This window comes from Falco punctatus (assembly GCF_963210335.1).
Source record: "Falco punctatus genome assembly, chromosome: 4".
In the NCBI taxonomy this organism is placed as follows: Eukaryota; Metazoa; Chordata; class Aves; order Falconiformes; family Falconidae; genus Falco; species Falco punctatus.
This window is the reverse complement of record NC_137583.1, coordinates 95,205,268-95,222,281: the sequence shown is the minus strand read 5'-3', so window position 1 is coordinate 95,222,281 and position 17,014 is coordinate 95,205,268. Positions and strand designations below refer to the sequence as shown.

Here is a 17,014-nt window from a genome sequence, read left to right as displayed (position 1 = left end):
AATTCAAGGCAGAATATGCTGGAGTGATTTTGGTAGCAGCAACAATGTACTTGGTAATATGCTGACACAAGCTGAAGACACAGGTGCCAAGTTAGAATGCTTAAAACAAAGGGACAGAGGTGTTATAGGAAAATAGAATAATAAGGTATAGGGTAGTTCAGGAAAAAAATCCACCAACCCAACCCTACATGATCATTGCTTGAGATATGAGCATTTGGTTAAAATATGCAAAGGTCAGCATCTGAGTGTAGCCCTTGCTGCTAATTCTGGGCAGATGCAGAACTTTATCTCCATGGAACATCTGCAGAGTTAGATTCCAAATTCAATCCAGGTGCTAGGAATGCTGAGTATATATAGCATCTATTGACTTTAGTGGGAAATATGTGTGTTTTGACATGTCTAAAAAAACAGACCGCAAACATAGGTGCCTAAATGCAGACTATAGGTGAAATCTTAATCCTGTACAACAAAATGGAAAAACTGAAATCAAAATCAAAAGAGACAGAATTTCACTGCAGGTGACTAAATTAGGTGAGTTTGAGAATGCTGACTTAAGAAAGCATGTTCTAAAATATCAATATGATCGGAAGGCTTCTAAAATAGTTTTATCTAACTAAAATAGTGTAGCAGGAGTTCTTAAGCTTTGATTACTTATTGATCAATCCCAATTTAAAGTGCCCCAATAAATACATGTAAGGCTAGCTATTAAAAATGAACAACAGTCCTATCAATGTGATGTTGAAATAACAAATACCAAAGTTGTGATATTTCACTCTAACAGGTTTTATTGTGAACGTAGTCAAGTGTGTTTGTTGAATGAAACTTTTGGAACAGCTAGCTAGACTTCATAGCAATATTACATAATATTTTACAGCTGTTTAAATCAAACTTTTTTTTTTTTCATTTTTTGATAGTTGGAATAAACTTTGAGGTACTGAGCCTGGTGTTTCCAAACTCCTTGACATTTTAATGTATGCTTTACTCTGACTAACTTCCATTCTGATATGGTAAAAATACACAAGAAGGAAAGGCAATACAACAAAAAGCAGGGGATATCATAATACAAAGAACAGATGGGCAGACAGGGGGGATGAATTAGTAAGGTAGTGTTTTTTCCTGAACCCATTTTTTTCTACTTTTTAAGAAGCCATGGGTCAACCCAATTCAACACGCCTAAAGTCACTCCATTTTGAAAATTCCTTACAATCATTAACTCACCGTGACATTCAATGCTGGCTAAATCTAGACTCAGAACGACCCCACTGGCCTTGCCTTCCCTTGCAAAGACGTGAAACACATGTTGGAGCAGTGAGGGCTGCTCGAACAGGCAAATGTGTCCCCACGTGCCCCACTCACCACATCTGCTCCCCAGCATGTGTCAAAAAGACTCACCTCTCCTCGTGCATGTCCCTGGCCAGGTGGTGTCATTGCTGTGTTGGTGCACCCCAGCACCAAAGCCAAGAAACCTCAGTTTAGCAGAGTGGCCAAATAGTTCACTGATGGATGAAGTAATTACTGTACCTATTTACAGCTGAAAAATTAACAGGCCAAAACTCGAAGTGTCAAGTATTTTTCTTCTCAGTGTTACAGCTGCCTTCCTACTGAGGGGCTTGGCATTTTTTTAATTAAAATAAAAATTGCCTGGAACACCGAACCTACGCTTCTGGTGTGTTTCTTAGTACCTCCCTCACACATGTGCCTGGTTTAGTAAGAAGTGCCATTGAATATTTTCATTGAATGTTCTAATCTCTGTTCCAAAAGAATGAAACCTGAAAAAATATTTACTCTATTTGTGAATAATTGGCACCATTTTAGAAGTTCACTGTAAATGCTAATCAGAACTCTTTATGAACCACACTTAAAAAAAAAACACAATACCACCCCATAAACCTCCTTCCAACAAGACCTGAACCTGAATGACCCATTCAACTCAGTGTTGCAACTTGGTTACTTTTGTCCACTCATTGCATATAACTGAGAAATACTTCCTGTACAAATAAAAAGAAGATATTCCAGTCCAAAATACTCAAACAGCTCTTAAATTATTTTATCCAGCATTGTAACCTAGATTCCAAATGAATGAAACCTGAAAAAATATTTACTTCAGTTATGCACAACTGACACACACTTTTTGGTTGAGTTTAGTAGTTGAATGTAAATGCACATCTGAAAACATTTCCTCAACCAGATTTTTCTGGTAAACAACATCAGCTCCAATTAATTTTGTAAATAAGTAGAAATCCATCAATATGGGTCAACAAACATTTAGAATTATGTTTCCGTTTATATTATAAACCAGTGACTTGCAAGTTATTAATTTCTATAGAGTTACATTACTTCTAATTAGACCTAGTTGAGGCTCTGTGGAAAAAATACATTGAGTTTCAACTTCTGACACTATTTGTCCTGTAAGGTCTCTGAAATGAAACTTGTTGGAAGGTGACACTGGATTTTAAACTTGCTTGTTAGATGTGCAGTAAATTCAGAGGCTTCCAGGTAATCCGTTAATATCAGACTGGCTCCTATAGTTACTGCCAAAGGGCTTGTGGATAAACCAGAATGGCAATAAGCATAAAACCCCCCAACATCTGGAAGGAAGGACACACTCCTTTTCTTTAGATGAGATTGCTAGATCCAAACCCAAAAGTACCTTAAATAGGTCAGTTTATATTACAGATGGGAGGTTAACGGATGCACCGGTGATCAAGAGATGCCCCAAACAGACCAACACCCTAAGTATTTTGATTCCTTCTGGCTACAGTATGATGAAACCTTTAGTTTGTAGATACCCTGAGCACATCAGTTTTTATCCTCTGAGCAAGGTAATCAGGAAGTTAATGGTTTGCCCGCAAAGAACTGGATGAATTGAACTGATACTTGCAAGGTCTGACTTGCCAGTGTAGCTCATTCAGCAGTCAGAGCAAAGGAAAAACAGTGCAGTGGTGCACAACCGCAAGCTGATTGACTCCATCTTCTTGGCCGGGAAAAAAGCTTTTTCCCCACTTCTCTTGTTTTATTATGCAGTAATTCAGTACAAATACTCTACAATCAGATGTACTAATTCTTCTTAAACAGTATTTTGAGATTCAGAACCAGCTTGTTTATAATTCTAAACTGAAACAGATCTTTAATATAGTCTTAGTGTCAGATTATGATTTCATTAAAGTACCTAAACAAGGAAATATGTGGTCTGTTGTACAAATAAACATGCCCTGTGGTTCCATTTCTCTCCTGCTGGGACAAAAATCAGAAGAATAATTATGTTATCTTTTGTTAGTCTTGGAAGCATTTTCATCACATCTCCGTACCACCTAATTCTACGCTGAACCGCGAGATATTTTCTAAATAAACGGTCACAAAGGTCACATTCTCTTTTGATCTGTCATCTAGAGATGAGATAAAAAGACAGAGTCAGACTTTCTGTAAGATTTGTAGGCAGAGAAGTTGTGTAAATTTAATTATAAGAAGATTTTAATCTGTGACGCTCAATAGAGTTTAAGTTGGAACACATTTCTCCTGACTCCATGAATGCAAATGCTTGCCGATCCCATCACAAGTGCTCAAACTCTAAAAAATTACATCCCTGTCTCTCTCACAGTAATATAAAATTTGAGGAAGAGTGGATGACAGTCTAAATTATGTGTACAACGCCTAAGTTTTGAGTGAAACTTCTAAAGAGACAAGGTAATCTCTTATTGACAGTATTTCAGTTATCATGCTTTTGAATTCACGATATTTTGATAATTCGCCAGAAGCCTGTATCTCAAAGATCTAAAACATTCATGAATCTGAATCTCTTAATCAGCTGAAACAGTTATATTTATTGTTTTGAAACATATCTCTTAAATTCCTCCTTTCCAAAGCTGCTGAAAGACATTAAGGTCACGAACGTGTTTAGGAGAAGAAAATAAGCATTGATAAATTAGTTATTTCCACAATTCAGTTTGGGTTTGATACTTATGCAATGTGAAGAAAAACCGTTGTAGCTTTATGCATAATATTTCAATGTAAGCTACTGGATCATTTTAACCAAGCATGAAACAGGGATCATAATTAGCATGTGTGAATACATGAACCCAAACAAAATGTAATCCTTCAAAATCTAATAGTCCAATCAAATTGAAAAAATGCTATATTGATTAAGAGTGATGTAATGGGGGATGAGGAATGATGTTAAACGAGCAATAACTCAGTATATAAAATTATATCACACTTAAATAAGCAGAGCTGCTGTACCCCTAAAGCTAACTGAAATTTCTAAGGCTGGTGCAACAAATGATCCACAGTATTCAAAACCTGTGTATGACGCCTATTGAGCTATATGGTTGTGAACTTCAATCAGAATTTTCATGAACTCTTAATAAGACATAAACGCATTTTGCTGTTTTCAGCATTTCTGCTCCTGTCAAAAAATAAACCCATCTAAACTTTCATCACTGTTATTTACCCCACTGCTAGGGAAGCTCCAGCAAAGATCTCGGGAAATGGGCTGAATGATGTATCTGAAACTGCCCTACTCAGGCGTTTTCTGAGACTGCTTCTTGTTTTAAAGTACAATGTGCCAGCACCCGAAAGACCCAGAGTGCTGAAATAATGCCAGGAAGAACAGCTTTAGTGGGGTTTTGAAGTGAAAAACAAGCCAAAGAACATACAGCAGTTCTGAAGCGTGCTTCTCTGAACTCATCTCACCAAGGTGACTTATAAATTCTGCACTAATCACAGCTTCCTCCAGGGTAGCTAGCCTCAAGTCGAGTTTGTGATAGCAAAGCAGCTGTAGGTGAAAATGGGCCACCAGGAGAATGCTCAGTCCAACTTCTGCTGGAGGGATGCCTGTAATAACACACGCCCCATCACAACAGAAATATTTATCAGGAAGCTCTTTAAAATGGCTACTTGTATCAAGTACAATAGGAACAACAAAGAAAGTGTGAGAAAGAGTTTGTTCTTTCAGGACTTTGCACTTGTAATCGATGCCTGAACTAAGTTCCTTTAACTGAGTGCCATACTTTAGTACCTGAACCTTCAACAGACTCAGACAGCAGAAGTGAGAATATATCAGCTACAGAAGAATATTTGTGTTCTTGATGAAGGCCAGCCAAGTTAGGCTGAGACAGGATACACATTCACTAGCTTGGCAAGGAGGTGTATGTCGAGAATGGTTGTTATGTAAGAGCTGGCTTTATATTTTACTTCAATTAATATATTTGAGTTATGTAAATGGACTGGAAAGGACCATCTAGCTTATTATTCTGCCTGTGGCAGTACTTGTTAGAAGATGTTCAGGGAAAGGATAAATAAACAGTACAAACGTTTCTCAGGGCCCTGGGGGAACCAGTAGTCCTTAACAGCCCTGAGCAGTCCCACCTGGGATGCACACCCATACTGTTGACCAACAGGCCCAAGAAGCCCCATTTAAGCTCATACTTGGTCTAAATACTTGCCTAAGCTGTGTTGCAAGAACCCATCTCTGGCCCTGTTGTTCCTGACTGGACCCTTGAATGGGTCCTGGACCTGCTTCATTACTTGTTTCATCTGCGGTTGTTGATGGATGTGACTACCCGGTTCTGCTTGGGTGCTGTGGGGCTGTGCCCCACTGGTGAGGGTGCAGCCTGTGCTGCCATGATGCTCCTGGCTCCTTCTAGCTTGCAGAGCATTCCCACACTTGCTGCTGCTCCCTGCCAATGCTGTAGCCCTGCCCCCACTGTCTTTCAGCATTTCTCCTTTGCAGGCTGCCTGAACTATCCACTTCACGGTGGATGTGTCATTCATAGTGTTTTAATGACCTTCCTTGACCCTGTTTTTTTCAAGGTAGTTATAAACAAAACACCTTAGATTCCTGGAACTGTTGGAAAGGCATAAAACTGTTAAAGTGATAAAAGAAAAACAATCTACTAAACATACATGAAGAAATCATTACTAACATCAAACTTCTAGCAGGTATGACTTGTTACATTGGTATGTTTTGCAATATGGCAAAGCTAGTATCAAAAACGGATGGAGTATGAATGAGAATATATGCATATACATAGTCTTAAGTATAGGTGGTTTGGTAAACACATGCATCTAGTGACATGAATATCGATTTTTGATGACTGTATCTTAATCATTCAAACTATATCAATCTCTCCAAACACACACTCAATGCTTTTCAGCGCATGTTCTCTATTAGATGATCCATGAACAGCATTAGACAAAATGTCTCGTGCAAACTGAGCTCGAATTGATTCAGGAGATGTTTTTTTTGCCACTTTTGGATCGGTCGGACCCATTAGTTGCCTCCACTCTTCCACAGCATTTGCCTTGGTTAAGATCATTATCACCGATGGGCCCCTGTAAAATCAACACATAAAGAAGCGCTTACACTGTTCTGAGATGCAGACTGAGCTTTGACGTCAGAGGTACCATGAAGGATCATGATAAGCATTAAGCTATCTGAATTTGTTAAACTGCTTAAATTTTTTTTTCCTGAGTATTTTGTTTAAGATAATATTCTGTATTTGAAAGCGAAAAAGATTATAATGATCAGATATTTGGATTTGTCCTAAAAAGATTCTCACCTAATAATTTCTGAAGGAAGAGGATGCATACTCTTTTATCAAGAGCTATATTAACAATATTATGAGGAAGATATTTGTCCGACATGGGAAGAACAAAGATTCCATCAGGAATTAGTCCTTTTTTTTTTGAGAAAAAATCCAAAATAACAGTCACTATCTATAAGTTTGGAAAGAATTTTAAGTCTTCCTTTTAAAGAAAGAGCACTCCATGCTAGAAGCTACTAAACTTGCCAGAAAGTGAAAGAGTATAAAATCCTTAGCCCACTTTGTGTGTAGCATGTTTTGTTGGCAGTGTAAATTCAAAGCTTCCTGTATACTTACATACCTCAATATTGTATAACGAGACACTTACTCAGTCATACAAGCCACCAACTGTTCAAAAAATGGTTTTCCTTTGTGATGCTTATAAAACTGTATAGCTATTTCCCGAGTTAAAGCTGCTTCTTTAATCTTTGAGATGGTAAATCCAGCATCCTTAACTTTTTGCATAATGTCATCTAGAAGAATAGCAAGCACTCATTTTTGATTGAAATAGTTTAGATGTAAAAAGTTAAAAGGTTTACATGCAAATAATCACCCAAATGTTAAAAGTTTCAGAAAATACTAGATGCTTTTTTTTTTTTTAAAAAAAAACACCACCAAGACCTATTAAAATTCTACTTTCAATAACAAACAACCATGGTCAATATGACAAACATTTCAACAGTCCTCTAAAACACACAGAAACCATTGTCATTGCACTAATCCATCTCTATGCAGGTGACAAACCCAGACTGTTATAAACTATACCAGGAGCATTCCCTGCCATTTCTCACATCGGACAGAACGTGGACTGTAGTTTTGTTGCTCTTTAACCCACGAGCTGGCCTGCTAAAATCGATCTGGGTTGTTACGAAAGGGGAAGACAGACTCACAAAAGCCAGTGATGAATTAACATTAGAAAGACTACTGAAATTTGTTAGGAGACAAAAGAAGAATGCCAAGAAAAGGCTCTGGATAGAAGGTTTAAAAAAAGCAGCAGCAAAAATCTTTAAGGTAAGATTCCAAATTGTACATAGCATTCTTTTTACTGTGACCTTTCCTTCTCATGCCCTTTGTTTAATGGCAAGTTAAACCAAGGATGAGAATGCGTCTAATTGAGCAATGACCCCTCTCGAGTCAATAGAGATACCTGTCTGAAATAAGTAACATGAATTTGGAAAGCCTCTCTTTCCTTTGACTTAAAAGGATGCTGGGCATGCACCTTGCACAAGTGCCTGGCTTTTAAACAGCTTAACTTAGCTAACAAACCTCTCACTTCAACTCACCACCATTCTTGTGAAGAAAGAGCTACAGGCAGCTTAAGCAAAGGAAATGTTACCTTTAAACTTCAATATGAGTCATACAAGCTCTATAAAAGCATTCCTCTGCACAGAAAAAATATTTCAGAGAATAAAATGAATGCATCTGATGTGATTTACTACAGTGTACATTGCTAATATTTTGTAGAAATCACATCAGTAGACATAGCCCTTACTTTCTAGATTGCTTACCTTTATGTTTCTTAGCAGAAGCAGGTTTGATTAATGCCAAAGTGTGCTCCTGAGGGAAGAAGAACTGTAATTCCTTCTGAGCTTCATCAGGTGTAGAACTACCATGCAGCTGACCAATAGGTATGTTGTTGATTGGATTCTTTGCATATAAACTAGGAGTCATTACAAGAGTGAAGTTACTGAAAGAAATAGCCACTTTTGAGCTTTAACTATGACTAGCCTTAACCCAGTGAATGTAATTTAAAGTTGATCTGGCCACTTAAGTGCATACTGATCTCTGTAGCAGTAGGAAGCCTTTACTGTCTACAAAAAAGAACAATCAACATTTTAATTAACCACCTGAAATATGAACAGCTTCCCTCCCAACTCTCATCTTGTTATATTTCCTTGATAATTTCAGTTCATTCTTAATGAAACAGCACTTCTATCAAGAAGTAAGATGATACCGTATCAATTTCTTAGATCAATAACAAAGAGATAAAGCTAAGATGTCCATTTATAAAATGTGTAGGAGAAACTTACTCACAAATAAAATATTCTACTAATGAAAAGTTTTTATTAAGCTGAGATAATAAGCATCTATTCTAAAAAATAACGGTACTATTTCAAGAAAAAAAAGAAAGATATTACCAATTTTTTTCTCTGACTCAAGAGGGCTCCTTTCAATTTAACATCCTTTTTTAAACTCAGCTTTTCATTATGTTTACCAGCCATTATTTCTCAAAAAACATGCTATAGTTTCTATGTGTAATATACCACTTCCAAAAAAAGCTTAGCAAACTGCAGAAATATATATCAGCTTCCAGATGATGGCACTATAGTTACACCAGTTGGAATGTGGTTTCATTGAAATGAAGACTGTGGAAGTAAGTTGGAAGCTGTGAATGATGGTTTGCTATTGAAATTATTACCTGTTTGGATTTTCCTTCTCAGCCTCTTCAACCATCTTTGGGCCTATTATATCTCTCCAACGTGCTATGGCGTTTTCTCGTGTTAGAGCAAGTACAAGAGTTGGACTGCTATGAAATGGGAAAACTGGCTTTAAAAAAAAATTGAACTCTGCAATTTGTAAAAGTGATTTGATTCTATACAGTCCAGGTTAGGAAAATGAACCCTAATATTGGAGGACTTTAAAACCGATCTCTGTTTAAACAGCCTGATAAAACCTTATGGGGCTTAAACATGAATTCAAGTTTCAAAGTTACTGAATGTTACTACAACAGCAAGAATGTTATAGAATTGGGATATGTCCAGTGCTGATCAGCTCCCAAGTTTTTATCCCAGCCACACCCCAACTTCATATGAAAGCAATATCCAAACATGATTTATTACTCTTCCTCAAGGAATTCAGCACACAGCCTGGACAAAGATTTCAGAACCTCCCCACAGACAACCTAAATGTAGCCTTCCAATGCAGAGCTCAGCTGGTTTCACCTAAATCAGTGGAACTGGCTGCTGACTTCAACAACATACATCCAGAGATATGGAGTAGCTAGTTATTTTTAAAACCCTGATTTTTTTATCTGCTGTACTTGGGAATTATCTCATTATCCACACTTGTCTGATCCTGTTTTGAGTTTTACCAGACTCTGAAATACATGGATAACTTATAGCCATGTATTTTTCAGGCTAATTATTTATTGTGAAAACTTCAGTCTTGTTTATAGATCCACTTTCTCATTTTTCATTCAGCATACCTGGTCATTTGCTCTAGAAGGACTGGAAAGTAGTCTTGATTTTCATGCTCTTTGTAAAATTTACGTGTTTGTTCTTCAGATAGGATTATTTCTTTCTGCATTGCTATTTTGAAGCCATCGTCCTTTATTCTTTGCAGGATAGAATCTGTTTAATATATTGAAATAATTCTAAATTGCCACCCATTCATTAATTTGCATACTTGTGAAGAAATTACATGGACTTTCCAATCATAATGTTAAATTTTTACAGATGAATTAATTCCCTAATTGAAGAACAGAAAACTAATTTAAAGCAACTACTAGAGGGCTTCAGTATTTGCCTGGACACTCAAAAAGCTGGTGCTCACCCACTTAAGGCTTTCTCTCACTTCAGAAACCTCAGTAGAAATTGCTGACTGACAAACGCATGTGTTGCTATCACCAAAAGAAGGTTGAAGAATTTTGAATAGGTTGGATATTAATTTAACTAGATCTTATGAGACCACATGCATAAGCAAACAGCATTTAGCACAAATCAAAATGACTTGATAATTACCTACACATTGACTGCAGAACTGCTGCTCTAAGCAACGTACTAGATAACAATCAAGAAAATAAATACCCAGGGAGATGTCAAAACTGTAGTCTTTCAGATCTCTGTGTATAGGTTATTTCAAGTTCAGAGAATCTCAAGTTAGAAACAAAAATGCTATCTGGAATGGAGGAAGAAATGCAAATATATGCCTGAGAAGGAAAATAAGCTTGTTTGGAGGGATCTTCATGCTAACGTGGTAGATCTTTTGACTTAATCTGTAAAAACTTTGTCTGTCTAGACCTGCCCTTGTGCAGTACTGCCTTATGCAGCATAGAACATCCTGGGTCAGATCTTTTTCACCTTGCCATTGATCTACCTTGGACGTGCTATTCAAGAACAGTATCAGCTACTTTATTAGATGGGAAGTATGACCCCTATACTACACTTCAAAAATGTTACCTTCTCTGAGAGGTATTCTAGAAACATTCCATCCAAATATACAATTTGAAGATGTTCTGCAAAAATCCATCAAAGGAACAAAGTAACATTGACATTTACATACTCAATATATATCAAAAACGTTAACCATGTAACTTTTTTTCTGACGAAGATTACTGCCAACTTAATGCTGGGGAGACAATATAGCCTAAGAACATTTAATTAATAGAGTTAGAATTTTAAAAATTCAAAATATGAGACTTTTTATATACCCTAGATAGAAAATTTAGTTATTAACACTTACGGCGTCTTTCCTTTAAGAAAGAAGGTCTAATTAAAGCCAAAATACTCTCAACTTTTTGATCTGTCTTCTTTATATCAAAATTTGGGAAAAAAAAGGCAAGCTGTCTGCTGGCATTTTCTACGCTGTCTTGCACATCACATAAATTTGATATACTCTCAGCTTCCATGGTTCCTTCCAACCTACGAAGACACAAAGTGATACAGTGTTTACGTTACTGCATGCGTTGTGTTAACAGTTGATTTCTTAAAGCTGTACTTCCTTAAAGTTTAGTGAAAAATAAGAATAGGATGCCAAACTAAGTTTTTATTAAATTCAGAATCATGACTAATATTTCTGAGAAGAGAATTATTAATCTTCTTAAAAAGTGCCTTGTCATGTGCTATGAAAGGGAAATCTCAGCCGTGCAGCTTTTCTAATTCCCCTATAGCTAATTCAAAATAGCCTCTCTGTTTCACTAGACAGAATTGCTACTGACAAGTGTACAGCGTATAATGAATGATCAGTAAAAGGATTGTTCTTGATTCATGTACAGCATGATCTGAAAAATGGTAGCACTACAGAATTGTCTTTAACAGAGATACTTTTCATTGTTACTTGCCTGTATTTCTAAGGTTTATTTAGCTGTGTAAATGCAGTCACTCTTGGCCACTTTAGAAAATGCAGTATTCCCCAGTTGTACTAATTAATGCAGAAAGGGTTACGGTAGGTAGCAAAAATACCAATTATTATGACAAGTTCTTTTCTGGAACAAAGTGTTTAAATTCATGTTGCTTTAAGTAAATCTCTTTTCTAAATGTAAAACTCAATCCAATATTTGAATTTTTGTGAACACGCTATTGTCTGATGCTGTATACAACTATCACCCTCTTTAAAATTCTCTACAAATGCTTATTGTCAAAGAAAAGAGATATTTAAAGATATTTTAGTTGTGAACAGCTAGCTCTTACAATGTTCTTACGCACCTTGGAGCTAGGGAACAAACCGCTAAACCCTCCCACTTGCTTGCTGGTTTTACAGGTCCCCAGGAGCACAATATGTTTTGTGTGTCCCCTGGTCTCCCTTGGGTCACACCTGCAGCTTCCCAGCGTACCTAGGAGTGAGTGCGGGCAAGAGTGCAACCCTCAGTGAGCAATGCCGGCAGTCGCTTTGTCTGTGTGGACTGGTATGAAGTGGAACTGGAGGCTGTGCACACGGGCACGTGAGCATCTGTAGGAATGTGCCTTCGTTTATGATGTGCCCTGAATACTGTAAATGAATCGCATATACGCATTTTCACCTGTAGTTACCTGTCTGGCTTGGCCTCAGGCTCATCAGGCACACTCTCACTTGATTCACGTAGGTCTTTCCAGTGAGGAATAGCATCAGTTGCTTCTTTTTTAGTGATTACCAAAATGTAGCATGGTCCACTCATCATAAATCGAACAAATTCATCAAAATCAGGCTAAAAAACATAATTTTTCCCCTATGAATTGCAGAAACTCTTGAGTTTATTGTCAGAAATGAGACTACCATCTTTTCCAAAGAAACCCATAATTCCTGTTCTAAAATGGCATTCACATACATTACACAAAACCCTGTGAAATTTTTTGGGAAGTTTTTTGATCAATCATTTGAGACAGCAAGACTATAAAACGTCTAAAACAAAATCCACTGAGATAAAGGAAGTCGTAGAACTACATTAAACAAGTACCACAGGTTAAAATGCAAATGACAAGAGTCAAGAAAATTATGTAGAAACCTGATGTGATTGAATGCTATGCTTGCAGTACCACATATAGTGTGACATAACAAAGTGCAATACAGTTCCATGCATAATTTTTAAAACTGAAAATCATGTAGCTGACTGTAAATATAGAACACTGAGATATTTGCAAGACATTTGTAGTCTTTTCCTTCATTTTCTTTTGTGTTCTTTTAAATCCTTCAATTTCAACTTTCAATCCTACAAATGTACATTTTCATCAGAAAATGACTTTTGAAATTGTGAGTTTTTAATCTTTTTTCCTTGTATGTCACTTTTTCTTTCAATATTTTGAATTTCCTCAAATATCTTTTCTCTTCATAAATATTTGACTAAATCGTTTGCTAGTCACCTTCAACTGATTGTTTATGTTACATTTTCCCTTTAATAACACGAGGATGAAATATTCACATCTATGCTTTCAATTTGTTGTTTTTCTCTTTCAGTATCTTCATATCTATGCATACACTTAACCCATTTCACAAGGCGAACAAACTCAAAAGAGGCAGAGTGAATGCAAGTACAAAAACATTTAGCACAATGCATAAAGGGAGTATTTATACCATTGTGGCTTCAAAAGTACATTTGCTTACATTAGAAGAAATAGATGCGGCTATTAGGTTTGTCTGTTCTGGATCACCGAACTTCATATTAAAAAGAAACAATTTCTGCTTCCAGTTGTATTGCTTTGAGTCTCCATTATTTTATAACAGGCAGCCTCTGGACCCTCAGCGAACTTGCAGCGTATTAAATCAGGAATAATTTTGCCCGCCGAGTACAAAGGAGTCTATGTTCTGTATTCTCACTTTAACAAATATTTTTCAGCTTAAAATTACACTTAGAGAATGGCAAATAAGTGGCTTCTCAATATGCATAGGGCCCTCTGGATCACTTCTGGTAGTTCATATTAGTTTTGTTATTCCCCCTGTAATAATGCTGGCTAGGATCTGCTGCAGTGTAGCAGTGCTGCCACATATCAAGTATTGCATGCATTTTCTCGTCTGTCTTTCTTCCTCCCGTGTCTCCTTCCTACACCTAACTAATCTCAGATTTGGCTGCTGTTTCAGTGAAGATGACTTTTTTTAACTTCTATTTCAAAACTATCTTTGTCTAAACTAGAATCCCAACTTTGCTAAAACCAAGCTCTTCACAATGCCTTACAAGCTCTCCCTGCTACTTCCTTTCTAAACCATAGTGCAGCCATCTGGTGATTACTATCTGATTTCTTTTTTCCCCTCTGGCTTCAGTAGGAACCATCTTGTCTCACTCATTCATTTGGAATGCCACAGGAATACTTTCCCAGCTTCTTCTTTTGATTATGCCAGCCCTTTCATTGATCCCTTCCATTGGTCCCTTCAATAATATCAAACCAACTAGTTGCCTGCATATAGTTCCAGCGTCTGTATATCAAGCAGATCTTAAATAGGAGAAGATATAAATGTTTGCTAAGCAGCTTCATTTTTGTAATTCAGTTTCTTCTGTAGAGTTAACTTTAGCTATCATACTGGCAAAGCACTTGACAATATCCAGGTGCTAGTTTGCTAGACCACTGCCATTTAATGGTGACCAGCATAATTTCTCTGTTTTCTTGAACTCTGTCTGTCCTTAGCTATTTGTTGTCCCCTATTATAGGGTAGGGCCAGAACAACAAACTTCAGTAGAATTGCTTCCTCTTTCTGCCTGTGCATGTGTTTATTCCCAGTACTACCCCCTGAGAAAAGCTGTAAAGACGAAAAAAATGTAATACGTGCTATCACTTATTTTCTGGCTGGAAGAGTATGTGTCAAATACATACACAGTCATATAGATGATTTGGGGTATGTGCTACATTTCAGCACCTAACAGCCTTGTTTGGGGCCATGACTAAGGGTCTTGCACATTCTGATAAGAGAAAGAACTAGAAAATCTTTTGATATTGGAGTTCAGTTTAGTTTAGCTGGAATGTTAGAGCGCTACCAAGCTGTATTTGTATTAGTTGGTTGGAAAAAGAGTGATAAACTCCTTTTTTTCTATGTACTAAATCTACATTAATTCAGTACTTCAAAATACTACATGTTTACAATACAGAGATTTGCAAACATGTGTAGCTACAGAGATATGTTTTACCTGCTCCTTTTTTTTCAGGTTTTTAGTTTGTTTTTACCTGTTCTTTATTCCGGGCATAGAATTCTCTCACTTGCTCTTCAGTTAGCATTTTCTTCTCTGCTGCTTCAATGTGAAATCCTGCATCTCTAATCTGCAATTATTCAGTTATTATTCAATGGCATTTGAAAATGGATATATAAAAAAATCATACATTAATGTAAATCTAAAGATTGATTCCTTTTGTATGCTTTCTTTAGTTTAACATTTTCTGAAATGTTCCAAATATAATTGCTACATTTGCCTAAACTGAAGTTCCAGCTTTTCAAAGCACTTCACCAAATCCAGGGTTACAATGATCACTAAATTAATGTTTGTGAAAAATATAGTACAGTTCAACATATGTATCAGTTCAGTAGTTAATAATCTCTTTTATTTAACATTGAATGGTTTTGACCATTGTGAGTGATTAACATGCAACCACTTCTAAAAATGTTATTAAAAACTATATTATAATCATAGTAGTCATATAAATGTGTAGTTGTCAATAGTTGTTGTATTAGGCTGAACTACTTGGCTTTAGAAAGGGCAAATAAGCAAAAATAAACTCTATTTTATGATTATCTATTTCAAGTTACATTACTGCACTAAATTCAGGTATATGCAAGAGATGCACATTTACATGACCTGTACACAAATTCATAGTCTACTGTTATGAGATTTATACCATATATTGATATTTAAACAACAAAAGCACTACCCAGCACCAGTAATGATCATATGCCAATATTAATCTGCTTACTAGCACTCTGCTCTTTAAAAGCCCCTATGATGCTGCTGAGTGTTTCCAGACTGCCTTGACAAGGCTGAGTGTGGAAACAGTGTGGGTACACACCTCATAAGGCATTGCAAAAGCAGAGACGACTAACAGCTGCTCACTTGCAGCTAAATTGCTTTCAAGCGCTGCCTGCTTGTTTTTGCCTTTACTGAGCTTCCTTCCTTTCTGGCCAAGGTAGAGTAATTGCAGAAGCAAACTATACAATGCTGATTTTCTTTCCTGCAAAGGTCACTGGCCCTGTCATAACACTTCTTAGAATCAGCGTGATTTTATCTTGATATGTAGTGTTATGAGGCATTTTTTGTAACAGAAACACTGAGAAATTCCTGTAATTGAAATTAGTGTTACTACAGTATCATATTCTGGAAGGCAAAATAATTTTTCTTTCACTGTGTAATGGCTTAAACAAACACTGAATCCTTGAATGCATCCTTGTGTACTTGCTGGAATCACACATTCTTCACTACAGGAACAAATATTGCACTACTGACAAATATTAATGTATAATTACTAGTGCACAAGAATTAGCCTCACCATCTACACACTAATATTGCCATATGTGTCTGTGCATGCACCCTCTCCTGTAAGAAACTAGTTAACTGATTTATGTGTGCCTACAATTCTTTAAGATGCTGTGTCAAGAATAAACTTCACCACGGTCTCTAGTTCTGATTTCTATTGCAATATGAGGGAAAAAACATTTCTCTTTGTAGATTTCATGTGTTGCTGATTGGCACAGTACGCATCCATGTCATACCTCATGTACTGACATAAAATATTGAAGCAATAATATCAGTCTGAACACTGTATTATTTCAGGTCAAAATTATCACACTTTTATCACCCTTATCAGAGAAACATTAACAGATCTTCTAAAGCCTGGGCATAAATTAGAACCAATTTACTCTTGTATCTTGCTACTATGCCTCTTAAATAGGATGAATTAATCTTTTCACATTCTCTCTACCTTTTGTTTAATTTCTTCTACACGTCCCTCTAAGACATCATCAGGCTTTATAATTCCAACAGAATATCTGACTAATTCTTCTGGAAAAGAGAAAAAAATCATGTGTCAATGAATATATTTCTCAAAATAAATACACAACTAAATTTTCCATTACTTAAAAGTGGGTTTCTCTAAATAATTCTCTATTTTAATATTGAGATGGCCAACCAGTGGTTTCAAAAAATAAATGACTCCAGTGCTTAAAGCACATCTGGGTGTGCAGGACTGTCCTTGGCCATCCCTGGAATCCACATTCATGATGAACCACTGGTGTTTTCAGTAATATGGTGGAGAAATGGTTCGCAT

At 36.5% G+C, this 17,014-nt stretch overlaps 1 protein-coding gene across 1 annotated transcript in view; it reads right to left on the bottom strand.

Moving 5' to 3' along the window:
• Nucleotides 1–26: 26 nt before the first annotated feature.
• Nucleotides 27–17,014, bottom strand: part of NME8 (NME/NM23 family member 8) — a 41,960-nt gene continuing 24,972 nt past the window's right edge. The window contains exons 5-13 of the mRNA XM_080383388.1: nt 16,670–16,749; nt 14,927–15,019; nt 12,329–12,483; nt 11,043–11,221; nt 9,787–9,931; nt 9,001–9,108; nt 8,090–8,241; nt 6,910–7,054; nt 27–6,330 (exon numbers count right to left, since the gene is read on the bottom strand). Of these exons, the coding sequence (XP_080239514.1) occupies nt 6,108–6,330; nt 6,910–7,054; nt 8,090–8,241; nt 9,001–9,108; nt 9,787–9,931; nt 11,043–11,221; nt 12,329–12,483; nt 14,927–15,019; nt 16,670–16,749 (1,280 nt within the window). The 3' untranslated portion in view covers nt 27–6,107. The remainder of the gene's footprint in view (nt 6,331–6,909; nt 7,055–8,089; nt 8,242–9,000; nt 9,109–9,786; nt 9,932–11,042; nt 11,222–12,328; nt 12,484–14,926; nt 15,020–16,669; nt 16,750–17,014) is intronic.